Source organism: Pleurodeles waltl, chromosome 5, assembly GCF_031143425.1.
Source record: "Pleurodeles waltl isolate 20211129_DDA chromosome 5, aPleWal1.hap1.20221129, whole genome shotgun sequence".
NCBI lineage: Eukaryota > Metazoa > Chordata > Amphibia > Caudata > Salamandridae > Pleurodeles > Pleurodeles waltl.
The window spans coordinates 717,712,727-717,732,757 of record NC_090444.1 but is presented as its reverse complement, the minus strand read 5'-3'; the positions used below and the strand labels follow the sequence as shown (position 1 = coordinate 717,732,757).

Here is a 20,031-nt window from a genome sequence, read left to right as displayed (position 1 = left end):
TAATTTACTCCCGTGGGTGCTGTCTGGCATCCTGAAGGCTCTCTAAAGTGCCGAGAGCTCCCTCTTCCTCCTCACAGAGAGTTGAGGCCCCCAGGTCCCTCCTGGGTCCAGCCAGCGCCATTTTGCCACAAAACGCCCATTGGTCGTAACCAAGGCTTGTTGGTGACTTCCAACACAAAATCACGTTTGCATCCATCTTCATGCCGTCGTACATCTTTTGCATCACGCAGGAACCTGCTGGCATCTTCCTAGGATGCATTCCTGCAGTCTTCGTCCAACCAGGGACTCTTCTTTTGCACCCTCTCTGGTTTGGCAGGGGCTTGTGTCCTTCCTGGAACTTCTTTTGACTTCTGGACTTGGTCCCGTTCTTTTGCAAGTCTTTAGGTCCAGGAATCCAACAGTTGTTGTTTGCAGACTTGGTTGGTCACTGCAATAATCAATATCTTGAGGTGTAGTGTGTCCTAAGGAAAATTGCAGTACTTTACTCCTGCTTTTCTGGGCTCTGGGATGGGGTAATTTACTTACCTTTACTGTATTCTTACTCTCCTAGTGATTCTGCACACACTACACTTGTCCTGCATTCCACTTTCTTAGTATATCGTTTGTGTTGCTCCTAAACCTATTTTCTCCCATTGCATTCTATAGCATTTCCTATTGTTTGCACTATCCCATGAATAATTACTTGTCTAATTTTGGTGTCTAGTGTATATATTGTGTATAATACTTACCTCCAGAAGGAGTATTGCCTCTAAGATATTTTTGGTACTGTGTCACCCAAATAAACTACCTTTATTTTTGGTAATACTGAGTATTGTCTTTACTTGTGTATTCGTACTGTGTAACTATAAGTGGTATTGCATGAGCTTTGCATGTCTCCTAGTTCAGCCTAAGATGCTCTGCTATAGCTACCTCTATCAGCCTAAGCTGTTAGAACACTACTACTTCACTAATAAGGGATCACTGGACCTGGTATAAGGTATAAGTACCCAAGGTACCCACTACAAACCAGGCCAGCCTCCTACATAGGGTGAGATGGATTGGCGAATCCCAGAAAAGTTCTATCAGAACTGCATATCAGACTTAAGATCTCTAATTTGGGCTTATCACCACTAAATCCGCGACCTGCCTCTGTACTTGGGCTGCTAACCATGTAATCATTAAGATGAGGGGAAATGTGTAGCCCCTCTTCTTGCTCCAAACCTGGAGGAAAGTACCTGTTGCCCCTGCTAGAGCATCCGGTCTCCAGCTGAAGAACCTCACCAGTTGGTGATCCATTCATGATGCAAATAAATCCACTGAGAAGGGACCCCTTCATTTCTCGATGGCTTTGAAGATCGGAGTGTACAACTGTAGGAAAGTACCATCTTGCCTGGCATGTTACCCCCATTTTTCACATGTATGTAAGTTTGTTTTTGCCTGTCTCACTGGGATCCTGCTAGCCAGGACCCCAGTGCTCATAGTTGTGGCCTGAATGTGTGTATCTGTGTAGTGACTAATTGAGTCACTGAGGCTCTGCTAACCAGAACCTCAGTACTTATGCTCTCTCTGCCTTTAAAATTGTCACTATAGGCTAGACCATTTCCACCAATTCTAATTGGCACACTGGAACACCCTTATAATTCCCTAGTAGATGGTACCTAGTTACCCAGGATATTGGGGTTCCAGGAGATCCCTATGGGTTGCAGCATTTCTTTTGCCACCCATAGAGAGCTCAGACAAATCTTACACAGGACTGCTTCTGCAGCCTGAGTGAAATAACACACACCCTGTTTCACAGCCATTTTACACTGCAGTTAAGTAACTTATAAGTCACCTATATGTCTAGCCTTCACTGAGTGAAGGTTAGGTGCAAAGTTACTGAGTGTGAGGGCACCCTGGCACTAGCCAAGGTGCCCCCACATAGTTCAGGGCAATTTCCCCGGACTTTGTGAGTGCGGGACACCATTACACACGTGCACTTCATATAGGTCAATACCTATATGTAGTTTTACAATGGTAACTCCGAATATGGCCTTGTGACATGTCTAAGATCACGGAACTGCCCCCCCAAGCCAAATCTGGTATTGGGCATGCCAATTCCATGCATCCCCGGGGCTCCACTATAGACCCCAGGTACTGCCAAACCAGCTCACTGGGGTTTTCTCTGCAGCTACCACTGCTGCCAACCCACAGACAGGGTTCTGCACTCCTAGGGTCTGGGCAGCTCAGTCCCAGGAAGGCAGAACAAAGAATTTCCTCTGAGATAGGGTGTTACACCCTCTCCCTTTGGAAATAGGTGTCAATGGCTGGGGAGGTGTAGCCTCCCCAAGCCTCTGAAAATGCTTTGAAGGGCACAGATGGTGCCCTCCTTGCATAAGCCAGTCTACACTGGTTCAGGGACCCCCAGTCCCTGCTCTGGCGCAAAACTGGACAAAGGAAAAGGGAGTGACCACTCCCCTGTCCATCACCACCCCAGGGGTGGTGCCCAGAGCTCCTACAGTGTGTCCCAGACCTCTGCCATCTTGAATCCAGAGATGTGAGGGCACAATGGAGACCTCTGAGTGGCCAGTGCCAGCAGGTGACGTCAGAGACCCCTCCTGATAGGTGCATACCTGACTAGGTGGCCAATCCTCCTCTGAGGGCTATTTAGGGTCTCTCCTGTGGGATTTTCCTCAGATAACGACTTGCAAGAATTCACCAGAGTTCCTCTGAACCTCTCTCTTCGACTTCTGCCAAGGATCGACTGCTGACTGCTCCAGGACGCCTGCAAAACTGCAAGAAAATAGCAAGAAGACTACCAGCGACATTGTAGCGCCTAATCCTGACGGCTTTCTCAACTGTTTCCTGGTGGTGCATGCTTTGGGGGCTGCCTACCTTCATCCTGCACTGGAAGCCACGAAGAAATCTCCTGTTGGTCGACAGAATCTTCCCCCTGCTCCACCAGGCACCAAACTTCAGCATCACCGGTACTCTGGGACCCCTCTCATGCTAACGAGCGTGGCCCCTGGAACACAGGTGGTGGACCCAAGTGACCCAGACTGTCCAGGGGTACAACTGTCCAAATTTGGAGGAGGTAAGTCCTTGCCTACCCTCTCCAGACAGTAATCCTGTGCACCGCGTGAACTGCAGCTGCTAGGGCTTCTGTGCACCTTTGCAAGGAATCCTTCGTGCACAGCCTAGTCCAGGTCCCCAGCACTCCGTCCTGCATTGCTCAACTCACTGAGTTGACCACTGGCTTTGTGGGACCCTCTTTTGTAGTGTTGAGATGACCGCCGTGCTCAGTTTTCTTGAACCCATGTTCAAGTACTTCTGCGGGTGCTGCCTTCTTGTGCGTGGGCTCTCTGTGTTGCTGAGGGCCCCCTCTGTCTCCTCTCCCAAGTGGCGACATCCTGGTCCTTCCTTGGCCTGGGCAGCACCCTTTTTCTTCAACCATGAACTTTGCAGCTAGCAAGGCTTGTTTGCAGTCTTTCTCCAAAGAAACAACTCTGCATCCTCCAGCACTCCGTGGGACATCTTCTGCACAAAGGAGAAGTTCCTAGCACCTTTCGTTGTTGCAGAATCTTCAGCTTCTTCCATCCAGAGGCAGCCATTTTGCACCTTCATCTGGGGTTTAGTGGGCTCCTGCTCCCCCTGGACACTTTCACGACTCTTGGACTTGGTCCCCTTCCTTTGCAGATCCTAAGGTCCAGGAATCTGTCTTCATTGCTTTGCAGTCTGTTGTTGTCTTTGCAGAATCCTCTATCACGAGTTTTAGTGTGTTTCTGGGGAAGTAGTATCACTTTACTCCTACTTTTCAGGGTCTTGGGATGGGGTATCTTGGACACCCTTAGTGTTTTCTTACACTCCCAGCGACCACACTACACTAGCCTAGGGGTCCATTTGTGGTTCGCATTCCACTTTCAGAGTATATGGTTTGTGTTGCCCCTAAGCCTATTGCATCCTATTGTATTCAACAGTGTTTCCACTACCTTTCTAACTGTTTACTTACCTGGGTTTGGTTTCTGTGTATATTTTGTGTATTTTACTTACCTTCAAAGGGAGTATATCCCCTGAGATATTGTTGGCACATTGTCACTAAAATAAAGGAATTTTTAGTAATTCTCAGTATTGTGTTCTTATGTTATAGTACCTATATGATATAAGTGGTATAGGAGCTTTGCATGTCTCCTAGTTCAGCCTAAGCTGCTCTGCTATAGCTACCTCTATCAGCTAAGCTGCTAGAACACTACTAATCTACTAATAAGGGATAACTGGACCTGGCACAAGGTGTAAGCGCCATCAGGTACCCACTATAAGCCAGGTCAGCCTCCTACAGCAACTTCCAAAGGTTTGCATCCTAAAGGTACTTGGACTTCCAGTCTGCCACCTTGCTGGCTTTGCGAGGAAGCAAGATGTTGCGGTCCAGGCAAAAGTGTCAGAAACTCTTGGCCAGGTCTGCCAGCACTTTCAAGCATGTCTCGCTGAGGTGACTGACATATCATACTGTGGACACAATATCCATCTTCAGTAACACGCGGCACAGAGTTCTAACTTTGGTCAATCAACATACAGCAAAGGAACCTGCTTAGAGTTCTAGACAAATAATGTGCTATTGTTGTTCTTGAGCAGACCATTTTCCTCCTGTGGATAATTCCCTGCACCAAGACCCTCAGCCTTCTTTTCCTGCATCCCATTCGATAACCATGTCTAGACTGGCATCAAAAATGTTTTGTCTGTTCCATGCTTTCATACGTGTGAGCCACAATTCCATCTCTTCTTTTGCTTCGTCCGTCAGAATGACCGATTCCAACTATGTTGAACCCTGGCGCAGTTGATGAGGCTTCATGGGTTGAAGGGACGGATAATGGAGGGGACATTGAAAGATGGCCTGAATCAATGAGGAAAGAGACTGACCAGACAAGCCACTTGTCTCAACGAGGTCTGTCCTTCTGAGAGAGTCTTGCAGAGTTCCTGCCTGATTTGTATCACTTTCTTTGTTGGAAGGCATAGGGTTCCCTGGTGGAAGTCTATGAGAAAACCTTGAAACGTTGTTTTCTGTGATGGCATTGAGAACGCCTTCTTCGCTTTGATGACAAAGCCCAAGTTCTCCAGCAACTAAACATTTGTTTGAAGGTGTCCCTGTAGTCTTATCGTACACTGTTCCAAGATTAGGATATTGTCCAGATAAACTATTATATGTATCCCTTGAGCTTGCAGGTGTTCCATGACTGGTTTCAACACCTTGGTGAAGCACCAAGGGGTCCAGGAATGGCCGAAAGGCAGAGAGAAAAACTCATAGAGTGGCCTGCCCATTTAAAATGGAGAAATTACAGGTGTTGTGGAAATATTGGAATTGCGAGGTAAACATCTTTCAGATCCAACTGGCACATTCTGTCCAATGGACGTAGGATACCTCGGAGCAGCTGGATACCCTCCATCTTGAAGTTGCGATAGACCAGCCACTCATTAAATTGCTGTAGTTTGATAACTGGATGTTGGCCCCTATTTCTCTTTCGTCCACTAAGAAGAGGTTGCTTACAAAACCTTTGGGATGCAGGGTGGTAAAGGATATAGGCCCTTTGTTCAGGAGATCTTCTACCTCTTGAGAAATCAGGGGAGAGTCTCATTCTGACAGAGGGTGAGGGAGCTGCCTTTGCACTGGAGTGCCAGAAAACCGGAAGTCTTGTATAGTTTGGAGGACCCATGCATCTGATGTAAGATGCCTCCAGTTGCCTGCAAACTGAACCAGTCACCCTCCCACTTTTAGTTGGGAAGAAGGGAGAAGGCACACTGGAACCATTGGTGTGGAACTTTCTGTGTGATCCTCCTCTGCCACCTCTGTGGTGAAGTCCTCTGGAAGGGTAGATGACACCACACTTGGATTGGTCTTGCCATTGACCATGTTGAGAGCCATGGCCCCTGGAGGTGGCATATGTGAGAGCACGGCCGGCCGAGTGCCCTCTACCATGATCGGCCCCTATGAAAACCCTAGGGCTAAAGATGCATTTCATAGAAGCTTGAGCTTTCTCAAGGGAGGTACAGATAGGGATAACTTGCCCAGCTCCTTAACAAAGGGGTGCCCTAAAAGATCACCCTGGGCAACAGGCCCTGCTTCTGAGGGTCTCCCTTTATCAGGAGTGATCGCCTACATTCTGTAGACAAGGCACAACTGGCATTGCCTAAGGAATGACTGCACGTTGCGCCCAGCATAATAAAATATGAGGAACTGAGGGAGCCCAATTGTTTAGCCTCTTCAACCATATCAAGGATCTTCGTAAGGAGTCCTGTAAAGTCCAATAGTTTATCTTGGCAGGACTGCCAAGTGGGGTTGATGCCTTTTTTTTGGTTCCTTATGTATTTCTCTAAGAAGGTAGCCATTCTAGGGTCTTTCTCTGGGGATAAGGCCACCTTGCCCTCGAGGGAGGGGTGATAGCACCCCCTCTGAGGCGAGCATGAGACTCTTTTTTTCAGAGCTTTGCCTGCAAAATAGGTTTCAACTTTTTCTGCTGGGGCCCATTCAGAAAGGGAGGGGACGCATTAGCTCATCTGGGTATAACTTGTTGGAACTGTCTGCAGGAAGGGGTTAAGAAAGGGGAGTATCATCATACCCTGAAGCGGGGTGCCATGTCTTGGGGGACGTGATTTTACATCCGAATCCCTGTGAGTCTTCTGCCTGGGAATTATCCGCTTCCATGGAGGGCTAATGAAGCCCACGGGTACCCAGGGACTGAGAATCAGGGAGATCTGAGAGAAGGGTTTGGGACAGGAATGCCCGTTTTAGGCATGTAAAGGCGTCCATGTCAATGCCTTGGACATGTTTGCTCTTTAGCCCCTGCTTTCTATAGGTTAGTGATGGGCACATTTGGTTGGTGCAAGGCGTCCTGCATAGTTGATGGATCATCCCTCGAGGGAAGAGTTGTGGGTTGTCGGTAAGCAAGTTTATGGAGTTTGCATTCTAATGGAGGGATGGCTGAGGTGACTGTTTGCTGTATCGGCGTGTCCACAGCGTCACATAATTTATCATCAAAGGGAAAGAAAGGAGGATTTCTCTCTTTATCCTCATAGTCTGCCTCTGGCTGATGCATTTTGGGGGCCTGGGTAGGCGCGAATGTATTCACTTTAAAGTCGGGGCTGAGATATCGTGCTGTAAAACAGCGCTGTTTGAGGTCTATGGCTGTGAAGGGGACTAGTCCTGGTTCAATTTGCGCCATTGGGTATCTATGAGCAGTGCACCTTGGGATGTTCATGTGGTGTGTGGAAGGCATTTTGACTTGCATGTGAAAAGTACAAATCCCAAGGTGTGCCACAGAGGGTAATTTTAGAGCCCTAACAAAATAGTACAGACCCACACGGTGCATCCACATCACTATCTTGCTGTGAGCAGCAGCTTATATAGACCCCATTGAGGGCGTCCTTCTCCAGATGCTGTGAGCCAAGGCTCTCGAATCAGCAGAAATACTCCAATTTGTTTTAACTGGAGCAACGCTGCTGGTGTGGGTGTCACTGGTCAGCCTCTATGGTACAAATTGGGCTGCTGGCGTCCTCTAGTGTGTAGAATACCATACCACACTTAAATTGCCTTCATCATATGTAGAATTGGCACGCGTTAGGAACACTGACGTGCATTCCTGCAGTGCCCATCTGCTCAGAGGAGGAGAAAAAAGGTTAGTGGACACAGCAAAAAACACCTTAAATAGACAATAAAGCTCCAATCAAACACGCGAGAGGAAAGACACTTATTTTGTGGCGGCAGAACAGCGAAGAATGAGGTGTCGTGAAAATGAAAGAAGGACTAATGTTGGACTGACTTTGTGCTGATTGGCTAATGTGATGTTCTTTTCTTTTTTTTTCCTTTTCCGAGGTCTCATGGGAACAGTAGTCTGTTATAATGGTTAGAATGGCTGCTGTTAAAATAAAAGTGAAGAAAAAAAGCTTACTCCTCGCCTCCAGTCCTGACATAGAAATTTACGAACAAGAGGATGAAGCAAGGTTGGTTATTGGCCCCTTTTCTTTTTAAGCTATATTCGATAGTCCTCTATTCAGTTCCTCTCCCAAGAAAAGACTGCCCACCTAAGTTAGGATGCTGAAGACACTATTTTTCTGGTTTTAACTGGACTGGGCCCCAAAGGCAATTAGATCATCTTACAAAATATTATATGAGCAATGATATTAAAATTAACACGACTAAAACAAAGATCATTGTCTTTGGTAGAAAACAAACAAATAGAAAGGCCAATGGCTGATTAATGCTGAATCCATTGACAATGTGTCTTGTTACAAGTATCTAGGGGTGTAGTTTGAGGAGAGGGAATGTGCAATACTGCACAAGACATCAATTAGAAACGCAGATGCCATTTCAAGCATAACAGTCTGCTGTTTCCTAATAAATGTCTCATGTCCTGACACAAGTCAACACTGTGTAAAGTAATGGAGTGCAGGCTAATGTGAACAAACGGAGGCCTGGCTTGAGATAATACATTATAAGTTCTAATGCCAAGCATTCAGACTCCTCTCCTCCGCCTCCTTACAGATACAACTAAGATTAACGTTCAACTTGACTTGATGTAAAAATCTTATTCAAGACAGATTTATTTCCTATTGTTATAAGTTAAAAGGAACTGCTTAAGATACCCTTAAATCTCATCTCTGGACCAGGGCCGACTTTTGGACAGTGCGAGCGGTGAGGCTGCACCGGGCGCTGACCTTGGGGGGGAGGGGAGCTGTGTTTAGCAATAACTTCCGAAACTTGCAATTTGAAAGCACCTTCTGAAAAGTTTCTTGTGCGTCCAGCCTTCAGGAAACAATTAAAATGTCAAGATTCATCTTGTGATTCATGTTCCTGCTAGGGAGAGAGATGGGAGTTTTGCCTAGTGGCAGTTTTGACTCGACATAAAGTAGCATAGAAGATTAATATGCCTGCTGCAAAAAACAGAACTATGGGGCATATTTGAGAAAAGTGGCGCTGCACACAGTGCACCACCACTTTTCTTGCACCCCTTAGTACCCCCCTAATGCCACCATTGTGCGTCATATTTAAAATACGGCGAACAATGGTGGTAGTTAGGGGACTAGCGTCAGACTTTTTTATGCTAGTCTGGCGCTTTGCAGGATTAGTATAAAAAATGTTGACGCTAATCTTGCAAAGCACCCAGAGGCCCATTGTAACCAATGGAAGCCTCCTTTTAATGCCTGCTCTGAGCAGGCGTTAAAAGTGCCGAAAAAAATGACGCAAAGAAATCTGACAGATTTCTTTGCGTCATTGTTTTGGCCCCCCCCTAACGTGGAATGCCCCCTTTGCATACATTATGACTGGTGCAGGCATAATGTAGCGCAAACAGTTGCAAGGAGACGCAATTTATAAATATGGTGCACCGTTAGCATAAAAAATGACACTAATGTGGCATTAGAATGCCACTAGAGGCTCTTAAATAAGCCCATATGGGGCATATTTGAAAAAAGTGGCGCTGCACACAGTGCTGTGCCACTTTTCTTGCGGCCCTTAGCGCCCTCCTAACTCAACCATGCTTGTGTCATATTTAAAATATGGCGCACCATGGCAGTAGTTAGGGGACTAGCATCAGAATTTTTTATGCTAGTCTGCTGCTTTGCATGATTAGCATAACATTTATTGACGCTAATCCTGCAAAGCATCCAGAGGCCCATTGTAATCAATAGAAGCCTCCTTTTAATGCCTGCTCTGAGCAGGTGTTAAAAGTCCCGGGAAAAAATGCAGCAAAGAAATCTGTCAGATTTCATTGCACCATTGTTTTGGCCCCCTCTAAAGGGGGATGACCCCTTTGCATACATTATGCTTGATGAAGGCATAATGTAGCGCAAAGGGTTACAAAGTGGCGCAATGCATGCATTGTGCCACTTTGTAGATATGGCTCAGCGTTTTTGGCCTTCTAACACCACATTAGCTTTAAAAAAAAGACACTAATGTGGCATTAAAATGGCACTAGGGGCTCTTAAATATGCCCCTATGAGGCATATTTGAAAAATTTGGTGCTGCACACAGTGCTGCGCCACTTTTCTTGCGCCCCCTTAGCGCCCCCCTATTACCACCATATGTGTGCTGTATTTAAAATAATGTGCACCGTGGTGGTAGTTAGGGGACTAGCATCAGAATTTTTTATGCTAGTGAGGTACTTTGTAGGATTAGCATTAAAAACTTTGATGCTAATCCGGCAAAGCACCCAGAGGCCCATTGTGACCAACAAAAGTTGCCTTTTAACGGCTGCTCTGAGCAGGCATTAAAAGTGTAGGAAAAAATGCCAGAAAGAAATATGTCAGATTTCTTTGTGACATTTTTTTGGCCCCACCTAACGGGGGAATGCCACCTTTGCATACATTATGCCTGGTGCAGGCATAATGTAGCGCAAAGGGATACAAAGTGGCGCGATGCATGCCTTGCGCTACTTTGTAGATATGGCACAGCGTTTTTGGCCTTCTAACGCCACACTAGCGTAAAAAAAATTACACTAATGTGGCTTTAGAATGGCGCTAGGGGCTCTTAAATATGCCCATATATTTTTTGTGGATTAGTGAAGCCAGCCTTTACAAGTGCTTTAAAACAAATGAATGTATGTGAAAGGGGGCTATGGAGGGATGAGGGACACATTTGCCGGGTGGTAGTGAGTGAAACCGAGGAGGAGGTCATGGGGGGGGGGTACCAAAATAAACTGTCGCACAGGGCGCCACCAGTCCTAAAGGCGGCCCTGCTCTGGACCATGCTCAATAAAGGTACAAGCTGGTTAATTTATTGGAAAGGGCTATAAACGAATTAGAAGTGACTTCTGGATGAAGGAGCTCCCTGATAAATTATTTTCCAAAATAGTAAATGAACAGACTAAACAGCTATCATTTAGGCAAGATACTGAAGATTTAACTAAAAAAATACATATTAAGTTGCTTCTCACATTATATGAACAGCAGGGGATTTCACAATATCTTAAGCACCCCCGGCCACTGGAACAGAAAATAGCACTAATGGGATACCATTTTGGGCTGATTCCCTTTAGCGTATTTTGGTATGGCAGACTAGGGCAAGACTCAGACCCTTCCTGCCGTTTGTATGGTGGAAAATTGTAATTAATTTTGTATTTGATTGCACGAATGTGCTTTCGGTCCTCATGTCATATATTTTGCTAAGATTTTAATTAATCTTTGCAATAAAGATCATTCACTCCTCCGCCTCTTTTGGTAACCGTTTTATTGCTGCGCAACGACCCTATTTCTGAACATTCTTTAGATCACTAACGGTTGCGACCGAATTTCCCGTTTGTGGAACACAACAATCCTGCGCTCTAACGGAAACTAAGGGTTCAATCGAGGAGGTGTCTGAGGTGAAGCTTGAGTCGGCCGTGTGCTGCCTGCCCCGGGAAACCCGCGATGCACAACGCAGCTAGGGACACGAGAGAGGGAGGCACAGCGCGTTCTGGGCATATATCTTTTGCTGTTGGCGCCGCACACTCTGCCACCGCGGTACACCCTGAGGGCACATCATCAACGGGAGGCACTAGACACCCTCGGAGCACCACTGACGCTAGTGCCTCATATACTGGGGGCACATCACAGACTGGAAGCACATCGTACCATGGGGGTTCAACACACTTTCGAGGCACAGAGCTGCCCGCGCAAACAAAACTTCCGGGCAGCAAAGCAGGGCCTGGGGGCGCAGCAGAAATTGCGGCGAAAAACATGTTGATGTCCAGAAGGAGGCGACTCACTCGTATTCTGGACGTGCCATGGCGCAGGGGCACAATGATAGGCCCCGACCAGGAGGAGCTGGAGGAAGAGAAGAAATTGCTGTCGGCGCTGGGCTTCTGGCACGTCCCGTCACCAATGTTCCTGCCAGTGGTGGGAAAGGCCACGCTGGCCCTGTACCGCAGCCGCGGGGCCATCGTCCGTGAGAGGTGGCGTATTATTGAGGCCGGCAAGTTCCTCATTCACCCGTACTCTTCTTTCAGGTAGATTTCCGATGGTGCGCCTACAGCTTCTGCCCACATAGGAGCTAGAGAAAAGTAGGAAGAGTCGCGATTGCCAGTCTCTAGTGCAGGAAGACAACCTCAGTGTTTGGGGGGCATGAGAGTGGTTAAATACCATTACGTTTATTGTATGTGAGTGAGCAGTTCATGGTGCACTAATAAGAATCTTTTTGGCTGCAAACCTTAAACTTTCAGCAAATGCGATCACATCTTTAGTGCTTGATCATGAAAAATAAAACTTTTAGGCGCGTATGATAAGTTATTAGCTTGCCAGATATTGTTGCAATGTTGCTTGTGCTCACAGTGGATTCTCATACAACACCGGTGGCTTAACTTCTTTACTTCTAAAAACTATAGCAGCAACTATAGCAGCCTAGAGATAAACATTAACTCGCAAAGGCTGCATGCTATCTCTTTGTTGCTGCTGTAGTAGAAGCATGCATTTTCACTTGCAAAGTTTACATTTGTGCTAACTATTGTGCACATACTTAAAATGTTTGCTTCTATTTGGTTAGTTTCAGCATGTTGCCTATGATTTTTAAAATTATTTTTGTATGTACTAGCCTGAGTTAGTTCCGACCCATGACACAGTTTTGTATTGCCAGAGTTGGTGCTGTAACATGTGGATATTCCTGGAAACAAAGTACAGTTGATCCGGAATAATGATGCTACAGGAGTATCCACTGTTAATTAAGCTTCCTTTTCTGTTTCTATGGGAGAGTGGAAACAGGTGAAGCGATCCTCGATGCTTTGGGTAACCTATATTTTGACTTTGATATGATTTGTCATCTGGGGTCTGGCGAGCTAACACCATCTCCTTCCATCGCAGAATTCGAGAGTCGCAGATTACATTTTACAGTTTAGAATGGGGAAATATAACTGGAAAAAATACATTGCAAATGACCTAGATCCATCTTGCTCCATACATTAGCTACAACCCCAGAAGCTGATCGAGGTATGTTTTTCTTTTTTGTGTAAAAAAAAAAAGGAAGGACCCAAAGAAGAGGATTGACTAGGCGCATCACAACATGCCAAGATAAATTACTCACTATCGTAGAACCCTTTAGACAGATAAATTATGAGTGAGGAGGTGCAGTTTCTGGAATTCAGGTAAATGTCCTTGTTCTGAAAGGTTGGGCTCAGCATTCAGTCTGTTTTTTTAGGTAGTGACTTGAAAACTCTGTCAGAAAAGCAACAGTAAGTTCCCCCTCATGAGTGTTGACCACAAGTTAACAGAAATGTCAGTCAAGGAACTTGGAGCAGACGCTCATTGAAATTTGTTTAGGGACGTGTTTGAGAAAGAAATTTCAGCTTATATGCAGACTTTCATGTCACAGCAGAAGTTTGATAAAAGTGTGCAGTCCCAGTGGTTTTGGAACTGCTGAACAAGGCCGTGCTTGTTCTTGTGTCCCTTCCAAATAGCAAACCTTTATTTTATGCCCCACAGAAGGTCATTCAGCATCTTTCAACAACAGGGAAAGTTATCCTTCTTCTTCCTTCAAGGGGAGATCTGTAGAGGGAAGAATAAGCGAGGATGAGGCAAGTCACACCACAACAATAAGTCATGCATAATTAAATATCTTTCTTCGAGAAAGTTGGATGGTAGATTTGTTCTTTTTCTCTGCCAATATGAATTACTTACTTCAGATCCTTGGCTTACACAAGACCGATCAGGTGTACTGGTTAAACTTTTACTTTCAATACGTACCCTTAGTCACTTTCAGTCTGATGTTTTTCTTGATAATTGAGAGGAAGCTAGTGAGTTAGAAGGTGGCATATTTGTTGCGCAAGGGATCAACTTGGGTGGTTACAAGTCACACTTGAGGCTTTGTCAGTAATATTTTCCTGATTCTAAAGGGGGCGGGGGGCAGGAGTTTTGTCCTGTCCTAAATCTCAGATTGCTAATCAGTTTTATTCTTTGTGGATAATTAAAGATTGAGGCTTCATTTCCTAAGCAATTCACTTCAGATGGGGATGGTAACGGTGAAGTTGAAAGATGCATACTTGCTGATTTCCTTTATTTCCTCACTGTCAGTTTCTTCAGTTTGGTTGGGAGAACAAGACTTTTTAGTTCAAGTCCCTTCTTCTCTTGTCTGCATTGGGTGCCTTACCAAGCTAGTCAAGCCAGTGGTGGCTCTCTTCAGGTAGCTTGGCATTGCAAGTGTGCCTGGTCCTTAGTAAGTAAACTTCCAAGGTGACGCTATAGGCCGATGAACCTTTTGGATTGCATGAAGTATCCTAGCTATGTAGTAATCGATGAACATCAATTATCAATGTAATCAATCAACAGCCACTACGAGAATCATTTAAGCATGAGACAATATATCAACATTTCATGAATAGCCACAGCTCAATTATACGTTTTATCAATTTTTATTTCCCTATTAGTTACACTGCTAGGTCATTAGGTTAGATCAAAGTTTATTCAATCAACTCAAAATTAACTAATTAATGACCACCAGTAACATATTCTAATCAGAACTTGAGAAAACATATGTTTGAATGCTTCAGCATAAGCCAACAAAGATTAATATAACAGCATTAATAGCAGAGTTCAGCAATCATTTGTCACTGTCAGAGTCACCCAAAGAACCCTTACTTAACTCAGATTAGCATTTAGCATGTGGGACTTCATGCAAAAACAATTTAGAAAACTCAAATTTGGAAAAAATCTAGCTAAGAAAAAAAAACTATAAAACAGCGCAGTTGGTACCTAGAAAGAAAGGCATAAAAGTTAATCAGTCAGATTATCATAGCTACCTATCCACGAAATGGATCAGCAACAAAGTCAGTCTTCGTCCTCAGGTCATCAATCGATCAGCAACACATCAGGCTCTCAAGAGCATGAGCCTAATGACAGAATCTCGAACAGCGTCTCTTGACGTCATCAGCATTCACCCCTCGCATCTACCGCATCTGCCTAAATTCTGAAGTCTTAGCCCCTTCTCATGATTTTTTATTAGAGTTTTTCAGTCCATCCCCCTAATTCCTAATTGGTTAATCCGTCCTCCATAGGTGACGTTACCCAATACTTTTTATTCTACATATCTATGAGTCCTAGTATTTTATCTTTCTCAGTTCATGGATTGGTCCACTGTATGATGTCCTCATTATCCAGCTCTCCAGGTATCGAAAATGTTGCATGTTCCTTTTCAGTCAGTGCCTCTAGTGTTCAAGACTTGGGAAAGTCCATTCACCCTACTCCACACATAATTGTATCAAACTGACTTCATCATCACTTGTCGGTCGGTACATTTCAGAAAATTGTACTGAAGCACACAGTTCATGGTCGGTTCATAGGCACCAGTAACTTCTACAGCATGCGTTTATTAATTTTGCTTCTGCATGAAGTTTGGCAAGTAGGCCACGGCTCCAGCTAAGTTAGCTTCTACGATATAATGCAAAACATAGGTTATACATCTCATTATGGCATATTACTACATAATTATTACACATTTTCATTATTTCACACATTTTAAGTTCTTTTAATACAAGTTTGTATATGTGGCTGACATCCCCGTGGGCACATTTTCAAAAACATGCACATTAGTTTTCTCTACAATTAATTTCTTTATGAACTTTTACAAATCATATCATATACGCATTTATTAATAATTTCTAATTAGCATATCTGCGTCAACAGTCCCTCCTCTGATGACTAAATATGTAATCACACCTTTCTCTCCCCATCATTTCACAGTTCCGTTTCAGCTGTATTTTGTCTCCTTCTCAAAGGTTCCCTAAAAATTATTTCCCTGTTTTGTTCCTTCCTCCTCTAATTATTTTTAAATTGTTTCAATTTTATCTTTTGACATAATTTACATGTACCCCATAATCCTAATATGCAAGCATTCAGAATTAATATTCCTTTTATGAGTTTTAATAATACCCCATTCCAAATTTGAATAATCCAATTTCCCACTGAAGCAAATCCTTTTCCAACTTCCTCCCAAACACCTGGTTCCTTCAGTTCCTTCAAATCCTTACTTGAGTTAGTCAGATTAGTGAGTAAGGGCCATATGTATGAACACATTTTCCCATTGACACAGAATGGGAAAAACCCTTTGCTACATCTGGCCCTAAGTCTCTTATCTCCCTATCATTATCAGGTATGAATGAGCAACAATTCCTAGCATTAATCATTTTACAGACTCCGCTGTCTTTCGCTAAAAGAATGTCTAAACAAGCCTGTTTTGAAGCTTCATAGCTCTAGCCGTGGCTAATTCAGTATCTGTCAGGAGTATTGCCCCAGTAAAATTCGACAGCATGTTATCCACAATAGTAGACAACGTTTGTATCTTGATCGAATTCAGAATGACTCCCACTGATGGAATCACTGCACAAATGATATCTCCCACAATTGCAGAAGAGGTTTCCCTCCTCTGTCGCTTATGATGTAATTCAGTCAATTTTGGAAACGTCTTTAAGTCATCTATCTGGTAAACTTTAGGGAAAACTATCCCCAAATAACATGTTCCATACCATCCTCTTGGAAGACGGTAATAAGCATTTAGTCCTCAAATATAATAAATCTCAGGAATCTCAGGGTCCTGACCATTCAGCATATACGTCCACTTACTTTGAAACAAAAGCACATGCCTACATTCACTCATTCCCACAAATAAAGTATCAGTGCGTGATTTTGGCCTACATGTAGTGCAGCTAAGGCTAATTTCCCTTGCGTTTTAATAGCAGTGTAAGCATAATCGTTTTTATAAGTCCTTTTCTCTAAACCTTTTTCTAATTTCTCTTTTAATGCTTTTCTCCTATCATCAGTATGCCCTATGAAGCTCTTTTCTAAAGGTGTAAGCAAGCATGTGGGGATATTGCGATGCACATAAGCAGTCCCAAATGTTAGTGTTGGCTCAAAAAATCCTCTAACTAGTACTATATCATGTTCTCTAGCTACTTTACTCAGATATCTAATAACATAATGGGAACAAACGAAAACATGACATCATGCTTAGAATAAAAATACTGCATATACTCTTGGTTATATAATTTTGTTAGTAGCAAACTACAGCTAATTCCATAGGTTAAAGGAAGACTATGGTACGTAACCCCTTCTACTGACAAAGGAATTTGCTTACACCCAAGACAATTCCTCGCATCCATTGTTTCAACACACTCGCTCAGCAAGCAATAGAAAACATTAGAAGAAAGATCTCCTTGTGCATTAGTATAGCCATGCAAGTACTTCTCATCGGACTTAAACCTTTCTAAGGCTGTTAGTGTTGTAGTTTCAGGAGCAGAAGTAAAAGTAGCTCTTTTCATATCATGAACAGTCATTCCCACAATCAATATTATAAACAGGATTCCACACATAACTGCCAATCTGTAGGAGGCTGGCCTGGCGTATAGTGGGTACCTGATGCTACTTACACCTTGTGCCAGGTCCAGTTATCCCTTATTAGTAAATTAGTAGTGTTCTAGAAGCTTAGGCTGACAGAGGTAGCTATAGCAGAGCAGCTTAAGCTGAACTAGGAGACATGCAAAGCTCCTACTATACCACTTATATAGCACTATATCATAAGAATCACAATACTCAGAGTTACTAAAAATAAAGGTACTTTATTTTAGTGACAATGTGTCAGAAATATCTCAGAGGATATACTCCCTTAGGTAAGTAAAATACACAAAATGTACACACAAACCAAAATCAGGTAAGTAAACAGTTAGAAAAGTAGTGCAAACACTGTAGAATACAATAGGATGCAATAGGCCTAGGGGCAACACAAGCGATATACTAAGAAAGTGGAATGCAAACCACTTAGGGACCCTAGGCCTAGTGTAGTGTGTAGAGGGTCGCTGGGAGTGTAAGAATACACTAAGGGTGTCAAAGATACCCACCCCAAGACCCTCAAAAATAGGAGTAAAATTACCCTACTTCCCCAGAAACACACTAGAGTCATGATAGGAGATTCTGCAAAGACAACAACTGACTGCAGAGCACTGAAGACGGATTCCTGGACCTGAGAACCTGTAAAGGAAGGGGACCAAGTCCAAGAGTCACAAAAGTGTTGGGGGGCAGGAGCCCACTGAACCCCGCATGAAGGTGCAAAAGGGCTGCCTCCGGGTGGAAGAAGCTGACGATTCTGTAACAACGGAAGATGGCAGGTACTTCTCCTTTGCACAGATGTCCCACAGTGTGCTGGAGGATGCAGCGTTGTTTCCACGCAGAAAGAACACAAACAAGCCTTGCTAGCTGCAAAGGTGTCGGTTGAAGAAAATGGGTGCTGCCCGGGCCCAGGAAGGACCAGGGGGTCGCCCCCTGGAGGAGGAGACAGAGGGGGCGCTCAGCAACACAGAGAGCCCACGCAGAAGCAGGCAGCACCTGCAGAAGCACTTGAACCGGAGTTCAAGAAATCTGAACACAGTGGTCGTCTCAACACTACAAAGGAGGGTCCCACGAAGCCGGTGGTCAACTCAGCGAAATGAGCAATGCAGGACGGATGGCTGGGGACCTGGGCTGTGCTGTGCACGAAGCATTCTTTGCAAAAGTGCACAGAAGCCCTAGCAGCTGTCGTTCACGCAGTACAGAGGATTACTGTCTGGCATGGGGAGGCAAGGACTTACCTCCACCAAATTTGGATAGAAGGACCACTGGACTGTCGAGGTCACTTGGATCCAGCTCCTCTGTTCCAGGGACCACGCTCGTCAAGATGAGAGGGGGCCCAGAGGACCGGTGATGCAGAAGTTTGGTGCCTGCGTTAGCAGGGGGAAGATTCTGTCGACCCACGGGAGATTTCTTCTTGGCTTCCAGTGAAGGGTGAAGGCAGACAGCCCTCAGCGCATGCACCACCAGGAAACAGTTGAGAAAGCCGGCAGGATTAGGCGCTACAATGTTGCTGGTAGTTGTCTTGCTACTTTGTTGCGGTTTTGTTGGCATCCTCGAGCAGTCAGCAGTTTATCCTTGGCAGAAGTCGAAGAGGGAGCTGCAGAGGAACTCTGGTGAGCTCTTGCATTCGTTATCTGGCGAGAAACCCACAGGAGAGACCCTAAATAGCCCTCAGAGGAGGATTGGCCACCTAACCAGGTAAGCACCTATCAGGAGGGGTCTCTGACGTCACCTGCTGACACTGGCCACTTAGAGGCCTCCCTTGTGCCCTCACACCTCTGCATTCAAGATGGCAGAGGTCTGGGACACACTGGAGGAGCTCTGGACACCACCCCTGGGATGGTGATGGACAGGGGAGTGGTCACTCCCCTTTCCTTTGTCCAGTTTCGCACCAGAGCAGGGACTGGGGGACCCCTGAACCGGTGTAGATTGGCTTATGCGAGGAGGGCACCATCTGTGCCCTTCAAAGCATTTCCAGAGGCTGGGGGAGGCTACTCCTCCCGAGCCCTTAAAACCTATTTCCAAAGGGAGAGGGTGTAACACCCTCTCTCAGAGGAAATCCTTTGTTCTGCCTTCCTGGGACTGGGCTGCCCAGACCCCAGGAGGGCAGAAGCCTGTCTGTGGGTTGGCAGCAGCGGTAGCTGCAGTGAAAACCCCAGACAGCTAGTTTGGCAGTACCCAGGGTCCATGCTGGAGCCCCAGGGATGCATGGGATTGGCACCCTAATACCAGATTTTAGACATGTTACATGGCCATATTCGGAGTTACCAGTGTGAAGCTACATATAGGTATTGACCTATATGTAGTGCTGTACTGCACGCGTGTAATGGTGTCCCCGCAATCACAAAGTCCGGGGAAATTGCCCTGAACAATGTGAGGGCACCATGGCTAGTGCCAGGGTGCCCTCACACTTTGTAACTTTGCACCTAACCTTCACTAAGTGAGGGTTAGACATATTGGTGACTTATAAGTTACTTAAGTGCAGTGTAAAATCGCTGTGAAATAACATGGACGTTGTTTCACTCAGGCTGCAGTGGCAGTCTTGTGTAAGAATTATCTGAGCTCCCTATGGGTGGCAAAATAAATGCTGCAGCCCATAGGGATCTCCTGGAACCCCAGTACCCTGGGCACCTAGGTACCATATACTAAGGAATTATAAGGGTGTCCCAGTGTGCCAATCAGAATTGGTAAAAATGGTCACTAGCCTGCAGTGACAATTTAAAAAGCAGAGCGAGCATAAGCACTGAG

General features: G+C 45.1%; 1 protein-coding gene across 1 annotated transcript in view; it reads left to right on the top strand.

Moving 5' to 3' along the window:
• The first annotated feature begins 11,489 nt into the window (after nt 1-11,489).
• LOC138297306 (potassium/sodium hyperpolarization-activated cyclic nucleotide-gated channel 3-like) overlaps nt 11,490-20,031 on the top strand; it is a 165,275-nt gene continuing 156,733 nt past the window's right edge. Inside the window, exon 1 of the mRNA XM_069236734.1 lies at nt 11,490-11,927. Coding sequence (XP_069092835.1) covers nt 11,659-11,927 — 269 coding nt within the window. The 5' untranslated portion in view covers nt 11,490-11,658. The remainder of the gene's footprint in view (nt 11,928-20,031) is intronic.